Genomic DNA, 25752 nt, shown 5'->3' on the forward strand with positions numbered 1-25752 from the left:
AGCGCAGGAGGGCTATACTGCACTCCTCCCAGGAACCTCCAAGATGGCGACCGAGATGCATCAAGGCGCCCATTGACTAAACAAGACAACCTCAACATTATGCTCTCAGCGAAGCGGGAAACTAGGCTGCAGCGGCTGAACTAAGCAAGTCCTTGCTAGAGGTGACCTAAGACCTGAAGCTAGTGAATTCTGTGCTGGGGAAGGAAGCTGTCATCCACTTGCAAGGAGAGCTTTTAGATGCATAGAAAACATGAACTTTCTTGTATTGACAATCGAAGATTTGGAAAATGGACACCATCGGGAGAACCTGAGGGTCTAGTGGAAGGAACGGACCTCTGGAGCATGACACTTGCACTATTTGAGACCATCTTCCTGGAGATCACCAAATCGGAAATTACATTGGATAGAATCCAGAGTTTGGCCTCTTGGCAGGGGACCAAATGCTCCACCCTGCGACATAATTATGAAACCACTTGTAAATCAGAGGAAAAACTCCTTGGTGGATCTATAGATGTTGGGACTGTCATACCAGGGATAGAAGGCCATGAATAGAGGCCCGGAGAACAGGGTTTGAGCCTTGCCCCACACCACACAAGAGTGAGCGCAGGGGCTGACGGGGCTGACCTCTGAGCAGCCCGGAAGACGCTGGTGCGGAGTGAAGGTAAATGTTTGTTTGTACGTGTCTGTATGATGTGTGATGATAGAGGGGAGTCTGTAAAGGGTGGTTGGTAGTATGAAACACCCCTCCCCTCTCCCCCCCCTGCCCCCCATTTAAAAGTAAATCTTGCGAATGCCAGAGGGGATGGGTGGACGAGGGAGTTTGGGAGGTTAACAACCCCCAGCACGCCCCTCAAATGGCCACTTTCCTGCCCTTTTAAGGCGGCACTAACAAATGCAGCCTTTTTGGTATGTGCCCTTCATCGGGGCAGTATTCAGACATGGACACTAAGTATTGCTCATGTGTGATGCTTGTATTCTCTTTGTTTTAAATCACTTGATCAAGGTTTTTTAGGTTATATGGTTATTTTAAGTTCGTCTTCTATTTGTATGGGTTAAGCAAGGTGTTTGTGGGTGCTGAGGGCGGGCCCGACAACAGCAAATCTACTCTTTTACTGTATGCAAGGTCTAGGCTCTGCGGGAAGGAGGTAATCAACAGCTGCCCTTATATATCGGGCAGGATTCAATATCTTGACATACACTGTTAAGGACCACAGTTAACTAAACAAAAAGGCACAATTGCTTAGAAAAGATGCACAAGTGAATGTAGTTTTCCTGCAGGAGACCCATCTTATGCAAAAACGTTTCAGGCTCCAAGATTCTGTCTTTTCCCCCCATTTGTTGTTTTCCTTTCACTAAAAAACAGAGGCACACATTCTAAGTTGTTCCTAATATCCAGTAAAAATGGTAGATGGGGAGACCACCAGGGGTCGCCACGATGCTCTGATCCTTCTGCGTCTGCCTCCTCCCCTGGGTCCGTGAAAAGGGACTTGAGCCCCCCCCCCCCCACACAGCCCCCAGGAGAGGTGCTTTCTCCCACCTGACCCCCAGGCGAGAAGATCGCCGGTCCTCTGGGGTGTTGTGAAGCCCGAGATCTGGGCTTCAGCGATCCAGTGCGGGTGGACGTGCATATGTGCCGGCCCACGGCTCCACGGCTGCGGAGCACCCTCTGCGGTGGGGGAGAGGTCTGCGGCTGGCGGATATTGCTGGGGCACGGCCCCCCTACTGCATGGTGTGAGGATCCATTTTGCCGCTGTATTCACCCTGCGGCCCGAGAGAGAACGCGGAGCCGGACTGTGGAGCTTGCTGTCTGCTGTCACCCGCACAGCAGGTCTGTAGCGGATTGCCAGAGCAGCAGCTGCAACGTGTGCAGCCCCGCATCCCTGGACTATTTCCTCTTCGGCCCTCTCTCCATTGCCGGAGCCTGTACCTCCCCCAGCCCATAGACTCAGGTGGACAACAGCCGCTGGGTGCACATCTTATCAGCGGAAGGGTCCGGGGGGTGTCTGGTCCGTTGGGCCCCCCCACCCCTGGCCCTGCAGCTCGCCTTGCTCCTCCCTTTAACTCTTGGCCTCTCCTTTGCGGCCCTAGCGTGGGCCCCTGCCCTACTTTCTCCCGGCGAGACCCTGGTGGAGTCCCGGACTGCTCCTAGCCCCCTGTAGCCCTTATGAGCTAGGCTGACTCCCCCCAGAAGTTCAGGTGCACCTCAACTTGCCCCCCTCCGTCCCCTGCCATGGCGGCTCCAACCCATTTAGAGTATCGATGCTAACTCGGTCACTAAGGGCATGGCAGCCCTGTTGGAGGAAATCCGTGGCTTTAGAGCGGACATAGCGGTGAGGCTAGACACCCTTGACAAAAGTTGACTCCATTGATGATCGGGTGCAAGCCCTGCAGACTAATACAGCATCCAATGATTTACTAGAGACCCAGTTTGACATGCAATTGGCAGAGTTGGAAAGAAGGGAAGAAAAATGCACTCTAAAGCTCGATGACCTAGAAAACTGGGAGCACCGCTGCAACCTACGCTTCCTGGGCTTTCCTGAAAGAGAAGGTGAAACCTAGGCAGACATCAAAGCTGTCAACACCGTTGTTGCATCTCTTCGACAACGCCAACATTAACAAACCTACCATCGACCGAGCACACAGGGCTCGTGCTTCTGGCAGGGGCCGCAGGTCTGTCCTTGTGCGGTTTCACTATTTCTCGGAGAAAAGTAAGATCCTTGAATTGGCACGTAAGAAAGGCCCTGTCAACTGGGAGGGGGCACAAATTTCAATTCTCTCATAGTGGCTGGAGGTCGCCCTTATGTGAGGGGAGACACAAATCCACGGAAGCTGTTTGGGTGGATCTGACGAGGCCCATGCTGAGGGCCACATATCTTGTTGGTTTTTGGTTCACAATGGCTATGATGTTTACCCCTTGACAGTAATCTGTTTTGGTGGGGTAAATGTGGGGGGGGGGCTCTTGTTGACAATGTTGGGCTTTTTGTGCCCGCAGGGGGGAGTCACTGGTGGCCTGCCCTAGCGACAAGTTGAAGTCGCTTGGGATCCAGGCGTTGTGGGGAAGGGGAGGGGGGCATAGGAGGGATTGTTAGAACTAGTTCTGTGGAGTTATTTTTCAGGCTTGCCAAATCTTCTAGGAGGTATTGGTCCCATGGGTCTTTCAACAAGGGAATTTCTGATACAGAAGCAGGATGATGGAACAGACACAAAGGGCTCCTTAGTAGGAGCTATGAGCCATTTCCGCTTCCTTGGCGTGTGATTCCTTTCAACATCTGTCGTGGGGTCGCTGAATGTGCAAGGGTTAAACTCACCCCCTAAGAGGTCAATGGTGGTGAAGGAATTCTCTAGACTAAAGCTCCACTTTCTATTCTTGCAGCAAACACATTGGGTCAAGGGGAAAGAGCTTCATCTCAGAGCTAAACCCATACAACATATGTTTAGTTCCCCCTACATAACAAACGTGGGGTTGCCCTCCTAGTCTCTCCGAGAGCCGACTTTTCTCCCAAAGTATATAGACTTGACCCGGAGGAGCGATAAATTATGGTTAAAGGGGACATTAGAGATAGGGTGTTTACCTTGGTGTGCATATACGCCCCGAATGAGGCGCAAGATCTTTTTTGGGAAGGGATGAGGGAGGTAATTATGGGATTCACAGAAGGGACCCTATTGGTGGGTGGGGATTTCAACATGGTTCTCATAGGAAGTCACCCAATCCATGTCCTGACTTGCATCCTCAGACGAAGCTGGCGGCCACTTTTGTTCGGATTAATGAGGAATTAGGCCGATCAGACTCACACACTTCCATACTGGATCGAGATCCTTATTTCACATTCTTCTCAAAACCTCATGCAGCGCTCTCTAGGATTGACTATATTTTTGTTGATTGATCACTCTGTGAGCATGTCACTGAGTTTGGGGTAGAGGCGATTCCCTGGTCCGATCATGATATGGTCAAAATTAACTTGGGTGTCCCCCCCCCCCCACCCCCCTCCTCTCCTGGGTCCCGGTGGACGTGTAACGACACGTTGCTGCAGGATAACGAGTTGAGACCATCCCTTTTGGCTACCATCAAAGAATATTTCGTTAACAACTACAATGGGGAGGTGGGGGTCATGGGAGTCTGGGATGCCTTCAAAGCCACTATCAGGGGCACCCTAATGGGGATGGGCTTGAGGAAGAAAAGGGATGGGGATTATGAGGAGAAAAAGCTGAGCGAGAAGATTGCCAATATTCAACCAGGGGGGAAACTAAAGACGCAGATGTTCCCAGTTCAGTGGGCGGCATTGTAGGACCTTAGAGCTAAACTTGCAACTCTCTTGGTGGGTCGGACGGAAAGGAAATGGGCCTTCTTAAAGCAGAAGTATATGGAGAAAGGGGAGAAGGCAGATAGGATCCTAGCGTGGAGGCTGAGGGAACTCAGAAACAGTAGAAGAGTTTAATCCATCCCCTCACCCAAGGGGGAAAAGATTCTAAATTATAGTTCTATAGTGGAGCAGTTTCGACTGTATTATGAGCGCCTGTATTCTTCGGAATGTACAGGGGACGGTGTTGATGTAGCTCGATTCCTGGACTCCCTCCCCATTCCTCGTTCCCGCCCCCCCCCCACCCCCCCCGAGAGTGCTGGCCCCCTGGAATCCCCCATATCCTCCCAAGAGGTAATTGACACGCTCTCCTCCCTGAAAAGCGGCACTGGAGATGACGGTTTCACGGTTTGCTTCTATAAAACATTCCATTCTACTCTAGCTCCTTTCATGGCCAGGATGTTTAACGCTGCCCTTGAAACGGGATTCCTCCCACTATCCATGATGTCAGCCCTCATTGTGGTTTTGCCCAAAGAAGGGTAAGACCCTTCTCAATGCCAGTCTTACCGTCCCATTTCTCTTCTCAATAAGGACGTCAAGATCTTTGCGAAGCTCATCCCATCCTTGGTGCATGGGGACCAAGTCTGGTTTATCCCTGGTCATCAAGGGTTGGATAATGTGAGGAAAACTTTGGACCTCATGCACGAAGCTTCGAGTCGAGATTTGGAGGCCTACCTCCTTTCCCTTGACTCAGAAAAGGCCTTTGACCGTGTTTAGTGGCCTTACATGGGGAAGGTGCTTCAAAAGATGGGCCTGGGAGTTACGTTCTGTGGGTGGGTCTCTGCTCTATACAATGGACCTTTGGCAAGGGTTCTGGTTAACGGCTCTACATCTGCAATCTTGCAGCTTTCCAGGGGCACCCTCCCAGGGATGTCCCATGTCCCCTGTCCCCACTCTTATACGCCTTGGCGATGGAACCCCTGGCCATTGCAATCAGAGCCGACAGTGGGATCTCAGGTGGGGTTGTGAATTCAAACTTTCCCTGTTTGCAGATGACATCCTGGTTTATTTGTCTAATCTTCAGGATTCCCTTCCTAGATTAATTGAGCTTATTGACCTCCTTGGGTCCTTCTCAGGGCTCAAGGTTAATGTAACTAAATCCTGTATAATGCCGATGGGAGCTATAGATTGTGCAGTCAGCAATGAAGCTGAGGTTCAGGGTATGCGACTAGAACGGAAGGCCACCACTTATTTGGGCATCACCATTCCTAGAGATCTGGGTAAACTGTTTGACGTCAACTTTCCCCCAATTATGGCAAAGATCAGTAGCGACCTTGTACGCTGGGCACCCCTCACTCTTTTGTGGTTTGGGCGTATGGTCACGGTTAAAATGAATATCCTGCCCCGCCTGCTCTACCTCTTTTTGGCCTTTCCCTGCATTATCACCTCTGCCCCCTCCAAGGCAGAGTGGCTCAATAAGTTGTCTGCCATTTTTATGTATGAGAAACTGGCAGCTATAACCAATGACACAATGCCTTCTTTCTTACAGGACTGGACTGGACTGGACTATTGCTCTTTTGAATGATGAATGTGAATCCATGAGACTTTGGCCCTGTGGTATTGTTGGAGCTATTGTAACTCAGCCACCTTTGTTTGCTATTTGCTCTCTTATAGCTTTGCATCATTGATTTGGAGCGAGTCCCCACAGACTCGCTTTGGAAATTTGATTGTGTCTTGTTCCGTTTGTTTGCCTCTTAGAGCTATGGCCCGGTGGAGCCTGGTTAATTTAAGTGGTGGGTGGGGGGGGGGGGTCGTGGGATGTCTAGGAGATGAAAAATTGCACTTTTCTTAGCGAGATGCAGCTGCAGCTTTTCTGCCTGTAGTCTCCGGTCCGTGTCCTCCAAGTCCCGGCACCAATGAAGGAAAAGCCACCCAGTGGTAGCTTTTGTTTACTACAGCTGGCTGGCTTTTCCTTCATTAGTGCCGCAATAGCCAGCACAGGTGAGCAGCCATTTCACAAAATGGATGCGCCCATGTGCCTGCTTTTTCAATTTTTGAGCTTGAATTGCTCAAAATTTTACATAGGGACTTCGGGGAAAAAAAACGCCAATCGTTTTTTTTTTTTTTTGCCTATCTATTTTTGAAATACATTTTTTTTTTTGGGCGAATCATTCCTTTTAATAAAAACTAAGTAAAAAAAAAATGGTAGATGGGAGGTTTAGATTTAGGACTGTGAAATACATGGTGTTCTGATCACCTTTGCGCCTGTACATGGCCCTAATAATGGCCAGAATGAGTTCCTCCGCATGACTCTGAAGGAGCTTTTAGCATTCGGTAAACCATGGGTTATCCTATTGGTGATGTTAATTTAGTGAACAACCCAACCTAGTATGTCTGAGTGGTTCTTCTTTGGGCATGAATCAAGCTCTGAAAACACTGACACCCTTTTGCAGGAATCTGTGCTGGCTGACTAGTAGAGGCATAACTATCTGGGAAATTAGACAGTACTTTGTTTTCAAACTCATATCAAATATATACATATCTTAAATATTGTGTGGATACGTCACTGGTCTAAACCATTAAAAACACAAGAATGGAGGGACGTACGTTTCTCTGACCATGCACCATTCTGGGGCTTTTCAGTTGTTCTGCTACAGGAGAACAAGCAGAGCTACTGGAACCTGAATCCAGGATTGCTGAGGGATCCGGTCAGTAGAGCTAAAATCGCACAGGATATTTGATATTCTTCCATTGAAATCCCAAGCCCACAATCCGACTATCTTAAAGCGGATGCCTTTAAGGCCACCCTGAGAGGCCAGATGTTTGAAAAATCCACTTGACTTAAGATCCGAAGTGCAGAATTGAACACCATAACGAAGGAACTTCAGATGCATTATCTAAATGTATGGATCCGGGGGTCACATAAATCCTTGCAAGCCCAACAAAGGATATGGCCACAGATTAATATTCTTTCCTTGAACACAGCCAAATGTACCCTCCTAAGAACTGAACCACTCTATTTTAAATGGGGACAACAAAGCTAGCAAATTACTAACATGTAAATTAAAACTGAAGATCAGGTTGCGTCAGATAGGGGAGCTATGACAGGGGGAGCAGATTTATTCCATGGCTGGGAAAGTAGCTGAATTACTGAAGGTATAAAGCTCTATGCATCCAAGAAGCCTGAGATGTTAATGTTAAAGGTATTTGTACCACGCACCGTCACCAGGAGTGGTCCCCAGGCACTCTGACGGATCGGAAGAGGGTAGGAAGGTTAGTAGGATTGAGCAGGCGAAAGGCAAGAGTGGTGATGTGCTGTTGGCAGCCTCTGTTCGGTTTGCACAGTTCGCTGAGCTTAGGTGGGCATTTCGTTTGGGAGAAGCCGTGTGCTATTGTGTGAGGCTATGTGTAGTATATTTTGTTGTTGCAGTGGGGAAGTGAGTGGGGTTTGTTGTGCATTAGAGGTATGGTTGTGTTTAGTTAGTTTGAGATGTGTATGCAGAGGGGTGAGATAGTTTAGTAGGTTGGTTAGTGGCATCGCTGTTTAGAAGTGACACATGCTAATCTTCATAATTCTGTCTAGATGTGATGCAAGAATCATTCACAATTCTGTCTAGATGGAAGTCTGTCCAGATATGATGGAATGCTTTTCTTCACAATTCTGTCTAGAATTGACGCAAACTAATCTTCACAATTCTGTCTAAACGTGACACAAGCTAGTCCTTATAATCCTGTCTAGATGTGGTGGTGCAAGCTGACATTAACAATTCTGTCTAGATGTGACGCAAGCTAGCATTACAGTTCTGTCTAGATAAGACGTAATGCTAATTTTAGGAAATATGAGCAACTTACTGAGTGGATGTTAATGTTAAAGGTATTTGCACCGTCGCCACAGGAGTGGTCCCCAGGCGCTCTGGTGAATCTGAAGAGGGTAGGAAAGTTAGTAGGATTGAGCGGGAGAAAGGCAAGCGATCGGTGATGTGCTGTTGGCAGCCTCAGTTCGGTTTGCACCGTGCACTACGCTTGGAGCTTTTTGTTGGGGAGCCGTTGTGTGCTGTTGTGAGGCAATGTGTAGTATATTTTGCTGGTGAAATGTGTGGGGTTTGTTGTGCATTAGAGGTATGGTTGTGTTTAGTTTTAGAGTAGACAGTTCTGTCTAGATGTGACGGAGGCTAATCTTCATAATTCTGTTTAGATATGAGGCAAGCTAGTTTTACAGTTCTGTCTAGATTTGACGTAATGCAAATATTAGTAAACATGAGCAACTTACTGAGTGGTTGCTTGGTACCCGCTGCCTCAGACACAGAGGAGAAACCCTCGATAGAATGACCAAGGATGAAATCCTGGCAGCAGTCTTTGAGGAGTGATATAGCTCCAGGCTTGAATGGCTTTGTCTCTTATACAAGTCACGCATCACTCCCTTATTGGGACCTCTACATGACCTGTTGAATCACTTTTGGGGTGAGGATCAAATCACTGGCTCAACGATTGAGGCGAGGATTAGTTATTCGCAAATGGGGCAATGATCTCATGTAATGTTCTCACCCCATTGCGGTGGTCACACAGATCTTGAGTTGGATGCTAAAGTACTAGCCAATATGGTTCAGCCGGTTCTCTCGACATTGTGGGCATCGAAGTATGGATTCATTAAAGTATGATAAGCCTTTCATAATGTGTGGAAACTAGTGAGTTTAATAGACTTAGTGTGAAAGAAGTGACTCCTTGCTGCTCTCTTAGCTCCCAACATGGAAAATGCGTCTGACCATGTCAAATGGCTTTTTCTGATGCAAAGGATAGGTGTGGGTTTCGGGCCAGGGGAGGATTTTTATTTGGGTGGTGGGGAGGGGCGGGGGCTTTACAATGTACTCATCTGCAAAAGTATCAGCTGAAGACTTTCGGTCAGAGAAGTTTGGCCTAACCAGGGGGACTAGTCAGAGCTGCCTTTGTCTCCCCTGCTTTTCGCCCTTGCAGCCGAGCCAGTGCAGACTGATGACTGCATTCATGGTATCCAGTATGCGGACATGGCACACAAAATCACTTTGTTGTAGACTATCTTTCTGTGCCAATTACCTTTTAACCTTAGAGACTCCCAGCTCTTTTGCTGGACTTGTGGCTTTTTAATTTTTTCTCCTAAGTGGGAAATCTTTTCTCGCTCACTCCTGTGTTTTCCTGACTATGATCTACGTTACTTACTGTTTTATGCAGTTTGGTAAACTCGATAGGCATCTGCGTTTGCATTGTGACACAGAGCACATTTTGTGCAGTGCCACTGAGAAGCCCCTTGGGCTTCTCTTAAAACATTTACTTGGGTAAACTACTGTTCCCAAGAATAGTAAGATGACCCCTGTCTTATTTAGTTTTACTTTATGGTTCCGGCTCCACACCATGTGGAGTGCTGGGGATTTGCATAGTAACCCCTTTCACACATTACTCATGTAACATTCTGTTAGACTAACTCACTTGAATGGCTGGTGGCAGTACTTTCTTTTTTTACTACTTGGTGACATGCATCTGCAGGCTGATACCTCAGCTGTAGTGCTGCACCCAAGGGGGACCATTTTCTCAAACAGGCCCATGTCTTCTTTTTCACCATTTCGTGTTAGTTAGCTTCTTCTGGGCTTTTACTCTGTTTGCATCAGGTTTGAGTCCTTTATGCATTTTGCCTTTAGCGGGCCTCGGCCCTAAAGCCACCCAGGCTCCAGTGTATCTGGAAAGTGAGGGAGGGTCCCGAAACTTCCCTGTCCTTTGTCTCTAGGTGTGCCTCAGTGAAACCAGTTCCAGCTGGCTGGCTGTCCTGGAGGACAGCCACCCTGCTGTGTGACAGCTTAGGCCAGCGAATGAATGGGAACGTGCATAAAAAGCAAGGTTTTTGGGAATAAGAGCAGATTCGACCACTGGGGGGACAACATCTGAAGCAGAAGACCTGATAAGACGCCAACAGCATCCTCATGGAACTTCAAGTGCCCGGTGAAGTCCTGCAGCTGTGCTGACCCTCATTTCATATCGACCGGGAAGACCCGTAAAGGACGACTTCCTCCCTTAGGCTGGTGGGACCAACTGGCCTCGAGACAAACTCTATATTTTGGCTCAGACCCCGACTTGCTGTGACTTTCCAAGGCTGCACAAACCCAATACCCGGGGTTCCTCGACCACCTGAGAGTGCATTGTCTTCTGAAATCCGAATCCGGCCAGATCTTTATGAGCAACGAGAGGCGCCTACAGAAGCTAGAAATCTACATCCAGAGTCCAGGACAAAGGGATCAAGGAAATCCTAACCAGAGCTTTTTGTTCTTCTTTGGCACTGAAAAAAAGGCGCCAAACCCACAAAAGCCTTTGAATCAACGGAAATACATTGCTGCAGAGTCCCTCTCTCGAGTGCTGCCGCAGGAGCCTGCCAGACATCCTACCTTCTGTCACCATGACCAAGGAGCAGGAATAAGGGTCTACTGCATTGCATGGTATCGTGAAAGCATCAAGCTGGAACAACTTAATTTCAAAGGTACTGTGGGGCTTGGGGTACAGTATCCTTTTTCCATTGGGGGTGCTTCCTATCTTTGGGAGTGCAATTTAACCCTACACTAAGTTGACCTCAACTTAGTGTGTGCTTTCTAAAGGTGACTCCTCTTGAGTTGCTGTGATTTCTCTTTTGAACACTGACTATTTAAGAACATTTTTCTAAGAAGAAAAGCATCAGAACTTTGACCATTCACTTTGGCTGTCCTGGCTCCCTAAAGGCCTCCTTCTGGACCTAATTGCTTTGGCGGTGCTTGTTCCCTTAAAGGTTTTAAATGTTGATCACTTTTAATGCTGGGATAATGGACTGCCTGCATCTCTTTGGGAGAATCTAACTGTTCTTATAACCTATCGGTCTGTTCTGATCTAACCCTAACCTTTTCCTTCCTTGAAAACTCAATATTGCAAAGGTGATGCTATACTGTCAAATGACGTCGCGTCCGGGTGCTGCAACATGTGTAACATATGAATGAATTACTTACCTGCTTTATTCACTTTTTGAATTGAATCTTAAGTTGGGATTGATGTTGCAGCTAATTGCTGTTCTTTAAAGAATGCTTTAAATAGCTTTGTGTATAAATAATGTATTATAACTTTTGCGTGAGTGTTTAATTGGATACATGTATTTACGGATTTCATTCTACAGCTTTTCAGGCCCACTCATTGGCGTGCTCATTTATTCCCAGCATATAGCTCAAATTCTTTCAAGGCAGGGAGGGGGTTTTGGAGTTCTTTTCTAATTTATTCTCTAATTTATTCAACAGGGCTGAAAGAAGAAAATGTTTTGGTGTGTAGAGCATGCCTTCGATATTGCCAATTGTGGCAATGCGCCATATTTGAAACAAATAGGGCGGACCGATCTCTGTGTTTGAAAACATATCGGCTCTGGCACAGAGAAGCTTGACCTCAAACTGCTACAAGAGCTTTCTTCCCTCAACCGGCAGGACATTTCACTCCAGTGGCATAGAGACCGTAAACCTCTGGCCAAACCACAGAGGTTATATGGTGTAGAAGAGTAACAATTTTAGAGTTCCCATTATGCAGAGCAGGGGTTTAAGATGTTCTGTGGGTGGTAACTGAGCCACATATGGCTAAACATTTCTTGAATGTGGGTTTGGGACTCTGTTGGCGGTGCTGTGCAGAGGACGGCGCATACATGCACATATGGTGTGTTCTATATTGGAGGAGATGGTGGGTGTGGTGCGTGAGATTTCGGGGTTGCAGATGGAGGTAGGACTTGGGCTTCAGAGGCATGCTCCAATGTTGTTGAAGATGGCATGCTCCAAAGTTTTTGAAGATATAGAATATGACGTAATGTACAATTCGCTCTTAAAGCCCTCTTGATTTCTTGGAACACTATTTACAACTTCTGGAGATCCACTCCCATTGCTGCTCTAGACGACTGGTTTTGAACGCTCTGTAGGGGCCTATTATGTGAAAAAATGACTTGGCGTTTATGATTGGTGAAACGGGGGATCATCTTTGTAAGCAGTCTGTGCTTTAGGCTTACTGAGCTGCTCGTGGAATGGGGAAATGCAATGGCAACCTTAACTTCAGAATATAGTCCTGGTCTCCCAGTTTATGGTAGTAGTACTGCTGGGTTAATCACCTACCTTTGTCTAGGATTGATATTGAGCTGGTTACAGGCAGCCAAGTTGTTATGAGCTGGATGTTGGGACATACCATGTTTGGGAAAGAGAGGGTTCTTACTCTGGCTTTATTGGATACCGCATTTTCATTTGATATCGTCATTAATATAGATACAAAATCACAAAGCACTTTCATTAAAAATAAAACGGAGGGATTGAAGGTCCGATTTGAGTGTTGCACTGCGTTTTTTCACTATAAAAAAAATCTACCATGTCGCTATGAGCAAGGGATAGAATGTGAGGGTAAAGGGTCACCAAGAGTTGGGAGAAAGCGGATTGATCTAGAGAGACTTAGTAGAGCCATCAGAATCGGGGGAAAAAATTGAGGGTCACTGGGGGAGAACACTATTCAACTTTGGTGTTAACATTTTTTTTTCCTCTACAGAATCGGGAGCTGCAGTCTGTGAATTCTTTTTAAAAGCAGCATGCATAAAAGGTGAGAAACGCGACTTACATTATAGTCCAATCGGTCTCCATCCTGTTTTCACGTGAACGCTGCACCTAACTTTTGTAGAACCTTGTTTGACTTATGATTCTGGGTGCCCTGGTCTCATAGAGCGCTACATTTTGAATACGTGTAATTTGCATGTTACGTTTCATTGTGTAAGTAATAATACAATTAAACTGTTGTTAAAATCCCAGTTCTCCCTGATAAGTTAGTCATTGATGAAATCGGACGGGTTGCCAGTCTCCAGCACGCTATAGCTTTTCTATCATGTGAAATTTGAGCAGTCTCCTTGTTAAATTGTACCTGGTAGCACTGCGTTGGAAGCCTTTGTAATGACAATGTTGAAGTGCGTATTATTTGGTGTACTGGATAAGTTCAGACCCCTTTATTTTTACTATGTTGCATGTCTTCTTATGGTAAAACCTCCCTCAGCAAGGTGGATTACTGGAATACCAGAGAGTCTTTGTCTGCAGGTATACGTATAGTGTGTGGCTGAATGACCTAAAGTGAAGTGGCTTACTTTTGGCACCGTATGAGTCTGACCAGTTTGGGGGGAAAATGTGAGCTTCGTTTTCTCCACTGTCTGCCAACTGCAGTGTTCTACAAAGCTGAATAGATGGCCAGTTCTCCCAGTCATTCACTGCCTTACCTATTCATCCCCATAGGTGCAATGTGTCCTTTTCGGCACATCAGCGGAGAAAAGACAGTTGTGTGCAAGCATTGGCTGCGAGGACTGTGCAAGAAAGGAGACCAGTGCGAATTCCTCCATGAATATGACATGACGAAGATGCCAGAGTGTTACTTTTACTCAAAATTTGGTAATTCTGTTTCCTTGGTACAGCAAGTGTCTGCTTTTATGTGTTCTTTGAGTGAAATGGTGTACAGGTCTGACTTTTTCTCTTAGCCCTGTTTTTTAGGCCCGCAAGTGGGCAATTAAATGAGACCATTTTGGTACAGAACCTAAGGAATGGTCAAATCTTATCCAACAATTGGCTTTATCCCTGGACTTGAACCCACGGCCTTGCATATACTACAATGGAACTCAGTCCTGGCCAGTTCTTTTGCATCATACAAGATATTTCTGTTTTGCTACATGTGCCATATGTGGAAGATGAGGACTGTTTCTCTTGTTCAAGTGAGTAACTTCGTTGCAAAGAGGTTTATTTGTCTACAAGGTCACACTGTGCCACAAAGATGTGGCTTCATCTCTTGAGTCAAGAGCATTACTGTATCAATAAAACGCATCTCCCCATCTCATACGTGCCGTCCCCTTTCCTCCATACTTGTGGGACATTCCGTCCTTCGGGTCGGGACTGGAGCATTTTTGTTAAAAGCATAAAAAATGAAAAATTGTTCATCTTTTTTTACGTGGGGCACTGCACGCGGACGTAACCCCCTCCCTCCTGAGCTCCGCCCCACCCATCGCCCTTCAGTCCTTTTCTCCGCACGGTCGGGGCTGGACTCACTTGCATCACCGGGAAATTTTTCTTGTTCCCGTTGTCCTCTCCTGCTCCGGTTCTGTGGTCTGTTAGTCCTCCATCTATGCCGGAGCGTCTGGGATTTATGTCCTGTTCTTCATACGAACGTCGCGTCGCTAGGACGGATCCCCATTCTCTCTGCTTGGAGTGTCTCGGGCCGGACCACTGCAGAGATTCGTGCTTCTACTGCGATTCCCTCTCTGTCCGGGCACTCGCAAAACAGTCTACTTCGGTATGAGGACATCTTTCATTGTGTTCCTCTACCTCATTTTCAGCTTTTCATCGACGAAAAGAGACACCCGGTAAGTTCCTTACTACTTAGGGCGCCCCGGCCGGGGGACTACTTCCCGGGGTCTTCTCGGTCCGGGAGGGGATTGAGCAGCTCTACCACCAGGGTTTCCCCTGAGGTGCCTCGCAGGCCTAATGGGCGTACCGGAGTTTCCTCCGAGGGTTCCCACGTTGGACCTGCCAAGACAGGACCACGTTCTGAGGTTCAACTGTCGGGTGCTAAACCTCAGCCCAGTTCATCTGTGGCTCTGTACACCGGGGTTCGCTCGGAGGTCTCTGTTTCTGGAGCTTTCTGTACCAAGCCACGGCTTGAGGGAGCTACAAATCCTGGGACGAAACCCAAGGTTTCTCTTTTTTTGAGGCAAAGGTCTGTACCAACAAAACCGAGAGACCTGCCCCTAAGGTTTTGTCCGAAAGGGTGATTCCTCAGCAGTCCCGCGATCACTGTCGCAGTGCTACTGGTTCTGTCGAGGGGGCAAAGAGGGCGGTCATAGACCGTAACTCCTCTTACCGGCTCTGCCGAGGTTCCTCCTCTGGAGGCTAATTTTGGGGCCACCTCCGAGATGTCCAGTAAACATCTGAGACCCCCCAGTACTGGCTCTGCCGAGGATCCTTGTGTCAAGGCTAAGGTGTTACTTTAAGTCGCCTGACCAGCCTGAGGAGACGGTTGCCTCATCTGCACATGTGACCCAGTTCTCATCGACCAAATGGTGGCCCACTCCTCATGGTCCACGTTGGCCATTTTGGATTTTTCCTCACACCTGCGGTCTCGACGGCGAGTGCTGGGAATCTTGTTTTTAGAGCCAGTCTTTTTCACCTCGGGTGGAAGGTAAAAAAATCTGTTCCGCCCTTCTTATGACTGGCGTGTTAGGATGCCGCTGCCACATACTTCTGATCCACTGGTCCATACGGACCCGATTGGTGGTGGGCCTTCCTGGCAACCATCCTCCTTGCGTTCATGGGGGTACACCCCATTTGAGAGGCCTCTGCCTACCCCAGCGCCTAAACCTTCATCAGAGGATGTATTTTTCAGGAAATTTCACAGGCTCGTGAATGCTGACCCTATGAAGGAGTATTTTAAGGGTCTTTTCAAGGAGATCTACCCTGAACCTCAGCCTCCACCTTCCACTCCGACGGCGCCTGCGGTGGTACCACCTCTTCCTCTTGGTCCGCCTCCAGCTCTTCCTCCCCTACCCCAGTTATCTCCCATAGAGAAGACACCGGAAGAATGGGATAGCACTTTAAAACCTGTGGCGGTACAACCGCCTGCTCTTGATTCGCTGGATGACCCTTGAGCAGATCAGGATAGCGATGAGCAGCCCCGCTCTGTTGGAGCATTCCATGACCGGGTCTTGGGGATATGATGGCCCTCCTCGACATTCCAGTACCTGAGACCACCGCTCCACAGGAGGGGGGAGTGCTTTCGGGAGCCTTCGCCTTGTCACCACAAGAGCGCACCGGCTTGTTCCTCCAGAAGGACGTTTTGCCTGAAGCCCGCAAGTTCTGGGATAAGCCCCACACTGGGCTACATATCAATAAGAGAATTGACGCTCGTTACAGGCTCCAATCCTCTGAGGAGATAGCCTTGGTGTCTTGTCCGCTCCCTTCCTCGACGGTGGTAGCTGCGACCACGCTTCAATCCAAGCCAGCCTCTGCAACCTCTACGGCTGCAGCTCAGATTCTCTCTAAGGAAGATAAGATTCTGGACTCCTTGGGCAAGAAAGTCTTTGCCAACTCAGCACTGCAACTTCGCCAAACAAATACCGAGCTGATCCTGGCAGCAGCTAATATGAAGCTGTGAAAGGAGTTGGCTGATTTCCTGGAGTGTATTCCTGTGTATAGGCTAGGTGGCTTCAAAGCCGGTTTGTCGGACGCCTGGGTGTTGGCACAAGATCTCCTGGAAGCTACGGCACACCATGTGGATACCTCCGCTCGAGGCCTGATGGTGAGAATTGGCCCGTCCCGCCAGGCGTGGCTCCATGCGACAAAGTTTTTGAAGGAGGTGCAAGATAAAGTTCTGCATCTTCCCTTCGATAGCAGGAATTGTTTCATTCTTCTATGGATGGCAATCTTACAAAGACCAAGGCGAGCACCCAAACCACCAAATTTTTGTCGGTGCCAGCTAAGGCCCCTTGTACACAGAGGTCGGGGTCTCGATCCTTCTCTGGCTTCAGGGGGTTTCGGGACCGGCGGGCGCGCAGAACTGAACCTCTGGTTGGTAGCACCTGTCGAAAGCAACAACATGGTCCGTTTTTTCTCTCGGCCCTCAGCCTCCTCTCCAGGGGCAAGTAGTCTTCCCTGCGGACAAATCTGCAAAATTATTTTTTGTCGGTCGCACGAGACTCCGGTCGGAGGACCAATGTCGTCTCATCTGGAGGCGTGGCAGACCATCACTGAAGACCGGTGGGTTTTGTCCATTGCTCGGGCGGGCTTTTCCTTGCCCCCTCCCCTCTACCTCACCCTTCAACCCTCCCTTCCAACAGACTGGGACACCCTCCCTCAGAGCAGAGTTTCAGGAACTTCTAGACCTCAGGGCGGTGGAACAAGGGGAGGGCTTGTACTCTCATCTGTTCACGGTGCCCAAACGCAACCAGGCTGGCCTGCGCACCGTCCTCTACCTTTCCCAGTTCAACCTTTCTCTTACCCAAGAGAAATTCAAGATGATCACACCCTGCCAAATAAAGTGCTCTCTTCAGAAGGGCGACTGGCTCTGTGTAGTGGACCTTCAGGGCGCGTATATGCACATCCTGATATGGATGCCGCATCAAAAAATATCTGCGGTTCTCCCTGGGAGGGGAGCACTTCCAGTTCTGCATGCTCCCTTTTTGGTCTCAGCTTGGCGCTGCGTGTCTTTGCAAAGATTATGTCGGTCATCGCAGCTTTCCTTCGGCTACAGTGTGTTCATGTATATCCGTATTTGGATGACTGGCTCCTATGCTGCCCTTGTCCACTGACAGCTTTGAACAATCTCCAGTCTCCCCTCCAGCTCCTGTTCAATCTTGGGCTGTCGGTGAACTGGCGGAAATCTTCCATGACGGTCTCCCAAGACCTGATCTTGCTGGGTTTCCGTTGGAACACGATCGACTCCAGGGTGTATTTGGCAGCAGACAGGATTGCAGATATATTTGCCACGTGTCCGCGTTTCAGCCAGTCCGAGCACATGACTGCTTGGTGGTTCCAGAGGCTTCTGGGCTTCATGGCCTTGTGCGTACTTGCTCTTTCTCTTGCTTGTCTCAAAGTGAGGCGTACGCAGCTGGCTCTTCGGAGCTGTTAGTGTCAGGTTTCGGACTCGGATTCCAAGATGATCCCAGTTCCATCGTGCATGATGATGAACCTTCTATAGTGGTCTTTGACCAACAATCTAACAGTGGGGGCCTCCTTCCAGGAGCCCTGCCCACAAGTGACGATTACCACAGACTCCTCCTTTCTGGGATGGGGCGCGAAGCTGGATCATCTCCAGGTTTTTGATCTATGGACGCTGCAGGACAGGCGGTTTCATATAAATGATTTGGAACTCCTGGCTGTATTCTGGCTCTGAAGGCTTTTCAACCATCCATCACAAACCGGGTGGTTCATGTCCACACAGACAACTTGGTGTCGATGTTTTACATCAACAAGCAGGGTGGTACCAAGTCACCACCTCTTGTGGACCTTGCCATTCAGGTGTGGGAATGGGCCATCCAGCACAGCATTTGGCTGCTGGCGGTACACATTCAGGGGCAATTCAATGTGACTGCAGACTCACTCAGCCGACAGACAGCGGCCAGCTACAAGTGGGAACGGAACATGAAGGTCCTCTCCACCATTTTCTGCCAATAGGGCACTCCAGAAGTGGACCTCTTTGCGACTGCGACAAACAAGAAACGTCCTCTCTATGCATATAGGAATGGTCTCGGGGGGCCTTCTCGACATGAAGGCTTATGCCTTCCCGCTTCTTCTCCGATTCATCGGTCACTTTGCAAGCTCAGGAATACATCGAATTGCATTCTACTGTTCATAGCTCCTTGGTGGCCAGCCAGATTCTGGTTTTCATAACTTCATCATCTGTCGATTTTGTCCTCTGATCAGAATGCCGTTGATTCCCAACTTGCTTCACCAGTGCAATCAGCAGATGTTGGACCCCTCCCCGCAATCATTCAACTTGGCGGCCTGGTGCCTGAATTCAAATCCTTAGTGCAGTTTAACCTGTCCGAGGACAATATGCTTATTATCCAAGCGGCCAGGAAGCCCTCTGAGGTCTCTGTATAGGAGTAAGTGGCTCTGGTTTTGTCACTGGTGTTTAGCTAAGCAGCTGGACCCCAGACATGCTACGATTGACACTGTCCTTTCGTTCATTTCTCATCTGGCAGCTTAGGGCATTCGTGTCTTGTCGGACTTACTTGTCGGCTATTGCCGCCTACCAGCCCACTGACAGCTGTTTTCTTTGATGAACCCAGTCATTAAAAGGCATTTCGCAGGTTTATTACATCTATTTCCACCTGTTCGCAATAAGTGGGATTTAAATGTGGTTCTGACCGCCTTATGCCATAAACCTTTTGAATCCATGGCTACGGCGGATCTAAAGTACCTTTCATGGAAGGTTGCCTTTTTGATTGCAGTGACTTCGGCAAGGCGAGTAAGCAAGCTTCAAGCTTTGTCCGTGGAACATTTGTTCCTTGCCTTCCATAAGGATAAGGTTGCGCGCCGCACTCGTCCTTCTTTCCTCCCTAAAATAGTGAATCAATCCATCTCATTACCTGTATTTTTTCCGAACCCGGCCTCAGATGCCGAGAGCATTACACAATGTAGATGTCAGACGAGCTCTGAAGTTCTATCGGGACAGAACAACTAAACTCAGGAGCTCCTCCCAACTCTGTTAATTTCGGAGATCCAAAAGTAAAACCTGCTTCAAAGGCTACTATCTTCGGATGGATTGCCTCCTGTATTTCAGAAGCATATGCCATTCAGGGCCTTCAGCCTCCGAAGGGCATTCATGCCCATCTTGTACGTGGCAAAGCGGCTGCTGTTGCCTTCCAAAAAATGTCCCCTGGGAGACTATTGCCAAGGCAGCTACGTGGGCGTCCCCATCAGCTTTTTGCAAGCATTACTGCTTGGATCTGAGCTCCAGGGCCGATGATCAATTTGATCAGGCTGTTCTTTCAGTAAGTAGGTTCCATCCACCGTGTTACCTGTGAGGAGTGCTTTGGAATCTCCCACAAGTATGGAGGATAGGGGATGGGACGTAGGAGTATAACAGTTACTCACCGTAGTGACTATTTTACTCCTAGTCCATAGTCCCCTTTCCTCCATACACCCACTGTCCCCTCTAATGTCCTCTATTATTGCTTAAATGGTCGCAGACCTGGTGATAGAAAAGGACTGAAGGGTGATGCCCGGGGCAGAGCTCAGGAGGGCGGGGATAACGCCACGTGCGGTACCCCACATAAAAAGAGAAGGACAAACCTTTTTCATTTTTGATGCTTTTCAACAAAAGTGCTCCGGTCCCGTCCCGGAGGACGGAATGTCCCACAAGTATGGAGGAAAGAGGACTATGGACTAGGAGTAAAATGGTCACTACGGTGACTGACTTTGTTATTCTGATTCATGCTGTTTCTACCACTGGAATATTTTAGCATTAGGGAATGTTTTGAGATGAAGAACCAGTTTATTGGATAACCAGATGCATCCAGACCCACCTCTTCAAGGAGTCTCCCCTCCACCCAGGCCATCACATCACCCCTCGTGCCACCTGAATTGCTAAATGCCGCCCCGCTCCTCCCCGCCACTCGGTACAGCTGTACCCCCTCCTCTGTCCCCCTCTGTATCCTACCTCCACTGTATATCTGCCCTGTTGCTACCACTGAAAAGTGCGCCAATATGCATCTGTAATGGTGTACACCTCTGTAAAGTGCTCTGTTGCTTCTCAAAGCTAGGTCCACACTCTATAAATAATAATAATTGCACCATGTACCGGAATCCTTGGATGTGTAGTGTTGGGTAGATTTTCATTTGTATGCAAAATCTCTTCTACATGTGAGTCCCCCAGTACCTTTTGTTGGACTAATGGATTTTTGGTCTGTTCCCCTGAGTGAGTGGGAACCCTTTTCCACACACATTCTTTTACCATGTCTTTTGGGATACTTCGCATTTCTTTTTATACCTTTTTGCTTGGAGTTAAACTTTCCTCCCACGTTTTTTGGCATCTGTCTTTTGACTTTTAGGTATCACAGTACTCTATCTGCAGTGTTGCTGGGAGCCCTTTGGCCTTTCCTTTTTGTTTTCTGTTATAGGGGGATTTTTATTTCCTTCTTTTTCTTTTTATATTGTGAGATTAGCACATCCCAACTTGTGTGTGTATTCCCTTTCTCACTGCTCCGGTAACTGTTTGGTTACAGTGACAAGCTAATCTGAATGGCTGGTGGCAGTGCTTTTGTCCTACCAACTTTTGCACAATTCTTACTCCCAGGTTGTACTGACCGCCACGGTAGTGTACAGAAGGGTCACCATTGACCCAAAATGGTGACTGTATTGCCACTTCTTGTTTGCTTGTCCCTTCTTGGTCGTTCTTCTGCCGTGCTAGGTGGGGGAGGTCCTGGTTTGACTTTTGTTTTTGCCATACATCCTTTTGTTAAGCCTGCAAAGGCACCAGTGTGTCTGTGAAGACGGGAAACTGGCGAGGGCTCCAAACTCTGCACATATTTGTCTTCTGGTGTGCCTACCTAGAACCAGTTCCACCGGGGGGGGAGTTGGGTGGGGATGGGGCTGGCTGTCCTGAAAGGATAGCCACCACCCAGAGTTTAAAGGGTGCATGGGTGCTGATTGACCTGGATCCTGAGGCTGAAGACCAGCTTACCCCTGGAACAGAAGAATGGAGGAAGAGGATAGATGTCCCCTGCCACTTTTCTTAGTAACTGCTGCTGTCCAACACCTTCCAAGCGTCGGCAGAGCCACAGAAAGGATGACTCTCCCTTAGACTGGTGGGTCCAATCATTCTGAAGACGACCTGCATTTTGTGCCATCCCACGACGAGCTGGGACCTTCATGGACTGCAAACTGCCAATACTCTGGGACCTGTAGCCACTATGCAGTGCAATGACTTCCGAAGATCCAATCCTCCCGAAACTTTGACGGACTCCTTCCGGACCACCAGAAGCAAGATTCCACTCGCTAATACCCCCTCACCAGAGTGCTGGACCAAGAAAGCGAGACTAATCAACCAATCAGTAACCGGCTTCACTGGTTTTTTGAAAAGGGCACCAAAATCACAGAACCCTGAAGATTCCTTTGTCTGAAGCCTCTTCACCTGACTGCTGCTGCGAGATCTATTGCAGTGCCCCTTCTTTCGTCTGCCTGACCAAGAATCTGGTGACTGGGTCTGCTGCTGCAGCAGCATCGTGGAGGCATTTTGCTGCATCCGCTTCTTCACTCCTAAGGTACTTTGAGGCTCTTGGTAGAACTGAACTAGAGTTGCTTTGCTGCTCCTTTGTTGCTGGAGTGCTGATTCGTGTTTGCCCATGCACGTTCGCCCAGGCCTAACGCCTGTGAGTCTACAGTGAGACTTCTCTGAAGTCCCAGACCCTTTTTCCAACCAAAAGTGTTTTTTAATTGCTACAAAAGATTTCCTCTGCAACTTCTAAACTTTCTACAGTTTGTGCCTGCCTGATCTTCCCTCTAATCTGACTGATGCTCGTAACTAGGTAGTGATGTACTTTTAAAGTGTTAGGCCTCTGTGAAATAATTACAAGTATTAACCTGCTTTATGGTGGTTTTGTGTCCTCCATTTGTACCAGAAACTGGTATTCTAAAAGTTTATTACAAAAGATGTTCTTTTAATTGCATACTGCTATTCTAAAAGTATTACGAAAGTGATTTAATTACTGTAGGATTGCATTAGTTACTTATTGTGTGTTGTAGTACTTGCCCTTCAGAAGAATTTTTACCTTTTTTGTGTGTGTATATAAATACAAATATTTCTATATAACGTCTAGTATGTTTTGTTTTTCTTTGGCCTAGGTATATACTCCAAGTTCTTCGTACTACTACAGCCCTTTCTCCCTCCTAAAATAAGCCTGGCTGCGCACCCATTGTTACCACCAAAACTAGCGTGGTTCAGGCCTATACTAAGAGTTGAAACCTTGTGGTCCCAAGTGGGAGTCTTTTCAAGTACAATCTTTTGTTGGACTTTTGTAAAACTCGCTAACAATTACCCATTCTATGTATATCGCTCACATTTCTAAACTGTGATGTAGAGTGAATTTTTGAGGCAGTTGTGCCATGTTCACCAGGTGCTGTGTATTACTGCAGCTTTTTTCTTTACCAGGATTTTCTCGTTTTATGTTGCAGCGGAGTGCAGTAACAAAGAGTGTCCCTTTTTACACATTGACCCAGAGTCCAAAATCAAAGACTGTCCCTGGTACGACCGAGGCTTCTGCAAACATGGTTAGTAACGGAACACATCCTTTTTCTTTTATTTATTTATTTATTTGGGTTTTTTTTGTCGTCTTTGCTATTATTGCACAGAATGTTATGGGGGAGTGGGGGGAGACACCAGCGGTTTCCAGAAATGGCTTGCCAGTTCTATAATAAAATTACTCTGCGATTAAAACTAAAAGATATTTGAAGATCAGCAGATATTTGCAAAGCTGAAATCAATTTTATGCAGTACGGGTCAGCAACCTCTGGCTCCCCAGATGATTTAGAGGAGGACTAGCATGATTACTAGCCATTGACTATTCGGGCTACGGCTGTTGGTCATAGTCCAAAACCTCTGGCGAGCCAAAGGTTGCTGATCCCTGGTGTATGGGAATTGGTTTGACAAATGCCTGAGTTTTGAAAAAGACTGAAGGGATACACTAATTTGGGCTTGGTTTCCCACATGTATGGTCTTGTAAACCAAGATATCAGATGAGCTGTTTGACACAACTTGCTGACCACGGTCTACACCTACAGGTCATTTTTAAGTAATCCGCTCTCCTTTGTTTCTGCCTTGAGGGTCGAACATATGGGGCTGGCCCGGGGTAACGTCTGTTCTTGTGCGTACTGTAACGGTAAAATATAGTCGCTAAATTTCACTTATTTAGGCTGACATTTAAAAGATTAAAAGTAGGTTTGAATTTTCCCTTGTTCATACGTGCCATTGCTGCCATCTGGACTAGATTGTCTTAATCTCTGGTGTGCGTTTCAAGAGGTCTTCCTGGCCGTGTATAGTGTTCTTTATGTAATGCATATAGAATACACACACTTTCTGGGATTTCCTGAATTATAAATTGCTAGTTGGTTGGGTCTGAACACCTGTCTTTTGTAGAATTTATCCTTCCATTCTCCAAAATGTAAGGAAGACCCTGGCAAAGAGAATGTCGAACTTGTAGGGAAAATTATAGATGTATGCTTGTATATGATATGGGCCGCATCTAAATAGAAATGTGACTGTTGGCATATGCCACACTAGTATGGAATTGTGAACTTTAGCTTGTGTCGCATCTAGATAGAAATGTGAATGTCAGCATGTACCGCACCTAGATGGAATCCCACAATTACAAGGACAGCAATGCCAACCAACCAACTAACAATTTCATCCCTTTGCATACACCTCTCAAACTCTAACCAAACACAACCACAAGCCTAAAACGCAGCAATCCGCACAAACTTCACAACACTGCAACAACAAAACAAGCCACACATAGACTTGCACAACAGCACACGATGACTACCGATCGTAAAACACCCCAAGCCCAGCCAACGGACCCACCAGGCTGAGGCTGCCAACACCACATCACTGCGCTCTTGCACTTTTCCAGCTTATTTCCACTAACCCACCCCCTCTCCTCCCCTTTTCGGAGCTGCCAGGGGACTACTTCGGTGGTGATAGTGCGCGGTACAAATGTCCTTTAACATAACATTAATGATATATTTGAAAATGGCACTAACCACCTGTGAGCACAGCAGCCTGAAACAAAGATATCCGCTATAGATGGGGAACGATTCAAGGTCTATGGGGTCTGTATAGTCCCACTTTTTGTGGCACAAAATATCAGACCATGCAGTGCATATTTTTGTTCCCCTAGATCTAATGTCAGATAGCATGAAGCATAAAACACAGGATTCCCATGGGAATGTTATAAATTTAGGATACATTAAAATGAAATGGGGCTCATGAAAGTCTCATCCACGCCAGACGAATCACAAAATATATTTTTAAGTGTAAATTATTGTTCTCTGTGGTTTCATCAACACTTACCGCTTTGAAAGTTTGTTTGACCCCTATTGGTCATATGGCCAATATACATACGTGTGTAAGGGGCATGGGAGGAGGAGGAGGGGGAGGGCGGGGCAAGGAGGGAGCGGTGGTTGCCCTCCCCATTAATAGAAGTCTTACTACCAACAAAAGTCGAAGTAAAAGTCAAACAACACCATAACTAACATATCTGCCGGTTGCCAGTTATAGGGTCGAAAACAAAAGGATGGAATGCCTTTTGATCGACAGTCAAAGGACCGAAAAAAATGGTCTTTATGGTGGGGGGGGTTCCACCAAACCCCCCGTTTTCTTTATTAAAAACATTTTTTTTACCAACCCAAACAAAAAAATATATAAATAAATAAAAATGTGCCCCCTTTTTTTCGATCCTTTTGCATTCGAGCAAAAGGTCATTCGATCCTTTATTTTTGATCCTTTTACTGGACACCATATCTGCCTATGCAGAGCCTCTAGCCTTCAATGTAAGCCAGCATGAGAACCTATTGTTCCTACGATAAAATGAATGCCACACATATTTGATGCCATAATAAACTATTCTCAGTTGTAATTCTTGTCGTGAATTTTTTTTATGGATATATTCAGTGAATTAACGTCGTTAAGGGGACATTATGGTTCAGTCTTGTTTGTAAAAAGAGGGCATTTTAACAGGTGACATTTAGTGCAGTAACCTGATACCCCTTCAGTCATCAAAAACCTCTGAAATTCGCGAAGAAACATTTGCTGAAGCTATGTCATAGTAAAGCTTGAAATGACACCACGTGTGTATGCCCCCTTTCCTCAAATTAAGGAATGGCTCAGGTTAGACTTCCAATCCCAATTCACTGGTACATTCAATTGAAATTCT

At 47.3% G+C, this 25752-nt stretch overlaps 1 protein-coding gene across 1 annotated transcript in view; it reads left to right on the forward strand.

Moving 5' to 3' along the window:
- CPSF4 (cleavage and polyadenylation specific factor 4) overlaps positions 1–25752 on the forward strand; it is a 135490-nt gene that overhangs the window by 36634 nt on the left and 73104 nt on the right. The window contains exons 2-4 of the mRNA XM_069645577.1: positions 12846–12896; positions 13574–13726; positions 22997–23092. Coding sequence (XP_069501678.1) covers positions 12846–12896; positions 13574–13726; positions 22997–23092 — 300 coding nt within the window. The remainder of the gene's footprint in view (positions 1–12845; positions 12897–13573; positions 13727–22996; positions 23093–25752) is intronic.

The sequence above is a fragment of the Ambystoma mexicanum genome, chromosome 2p, assembly GCF_040938575.1.
Source record: "Ambystoma mexicanum isolate Mex_15411 chromosome 2p, UKY_AmexF1_1, whole genome shotgun sequence".
In the NCBI taxonomy this organism is placed as follows: domain Eukaryota; kingdom Metazoa; phylum Chordata; class Amphibia; order Caudata; family Ambystomatidae; genus Ambystoma; species Ambystoma mexicanum.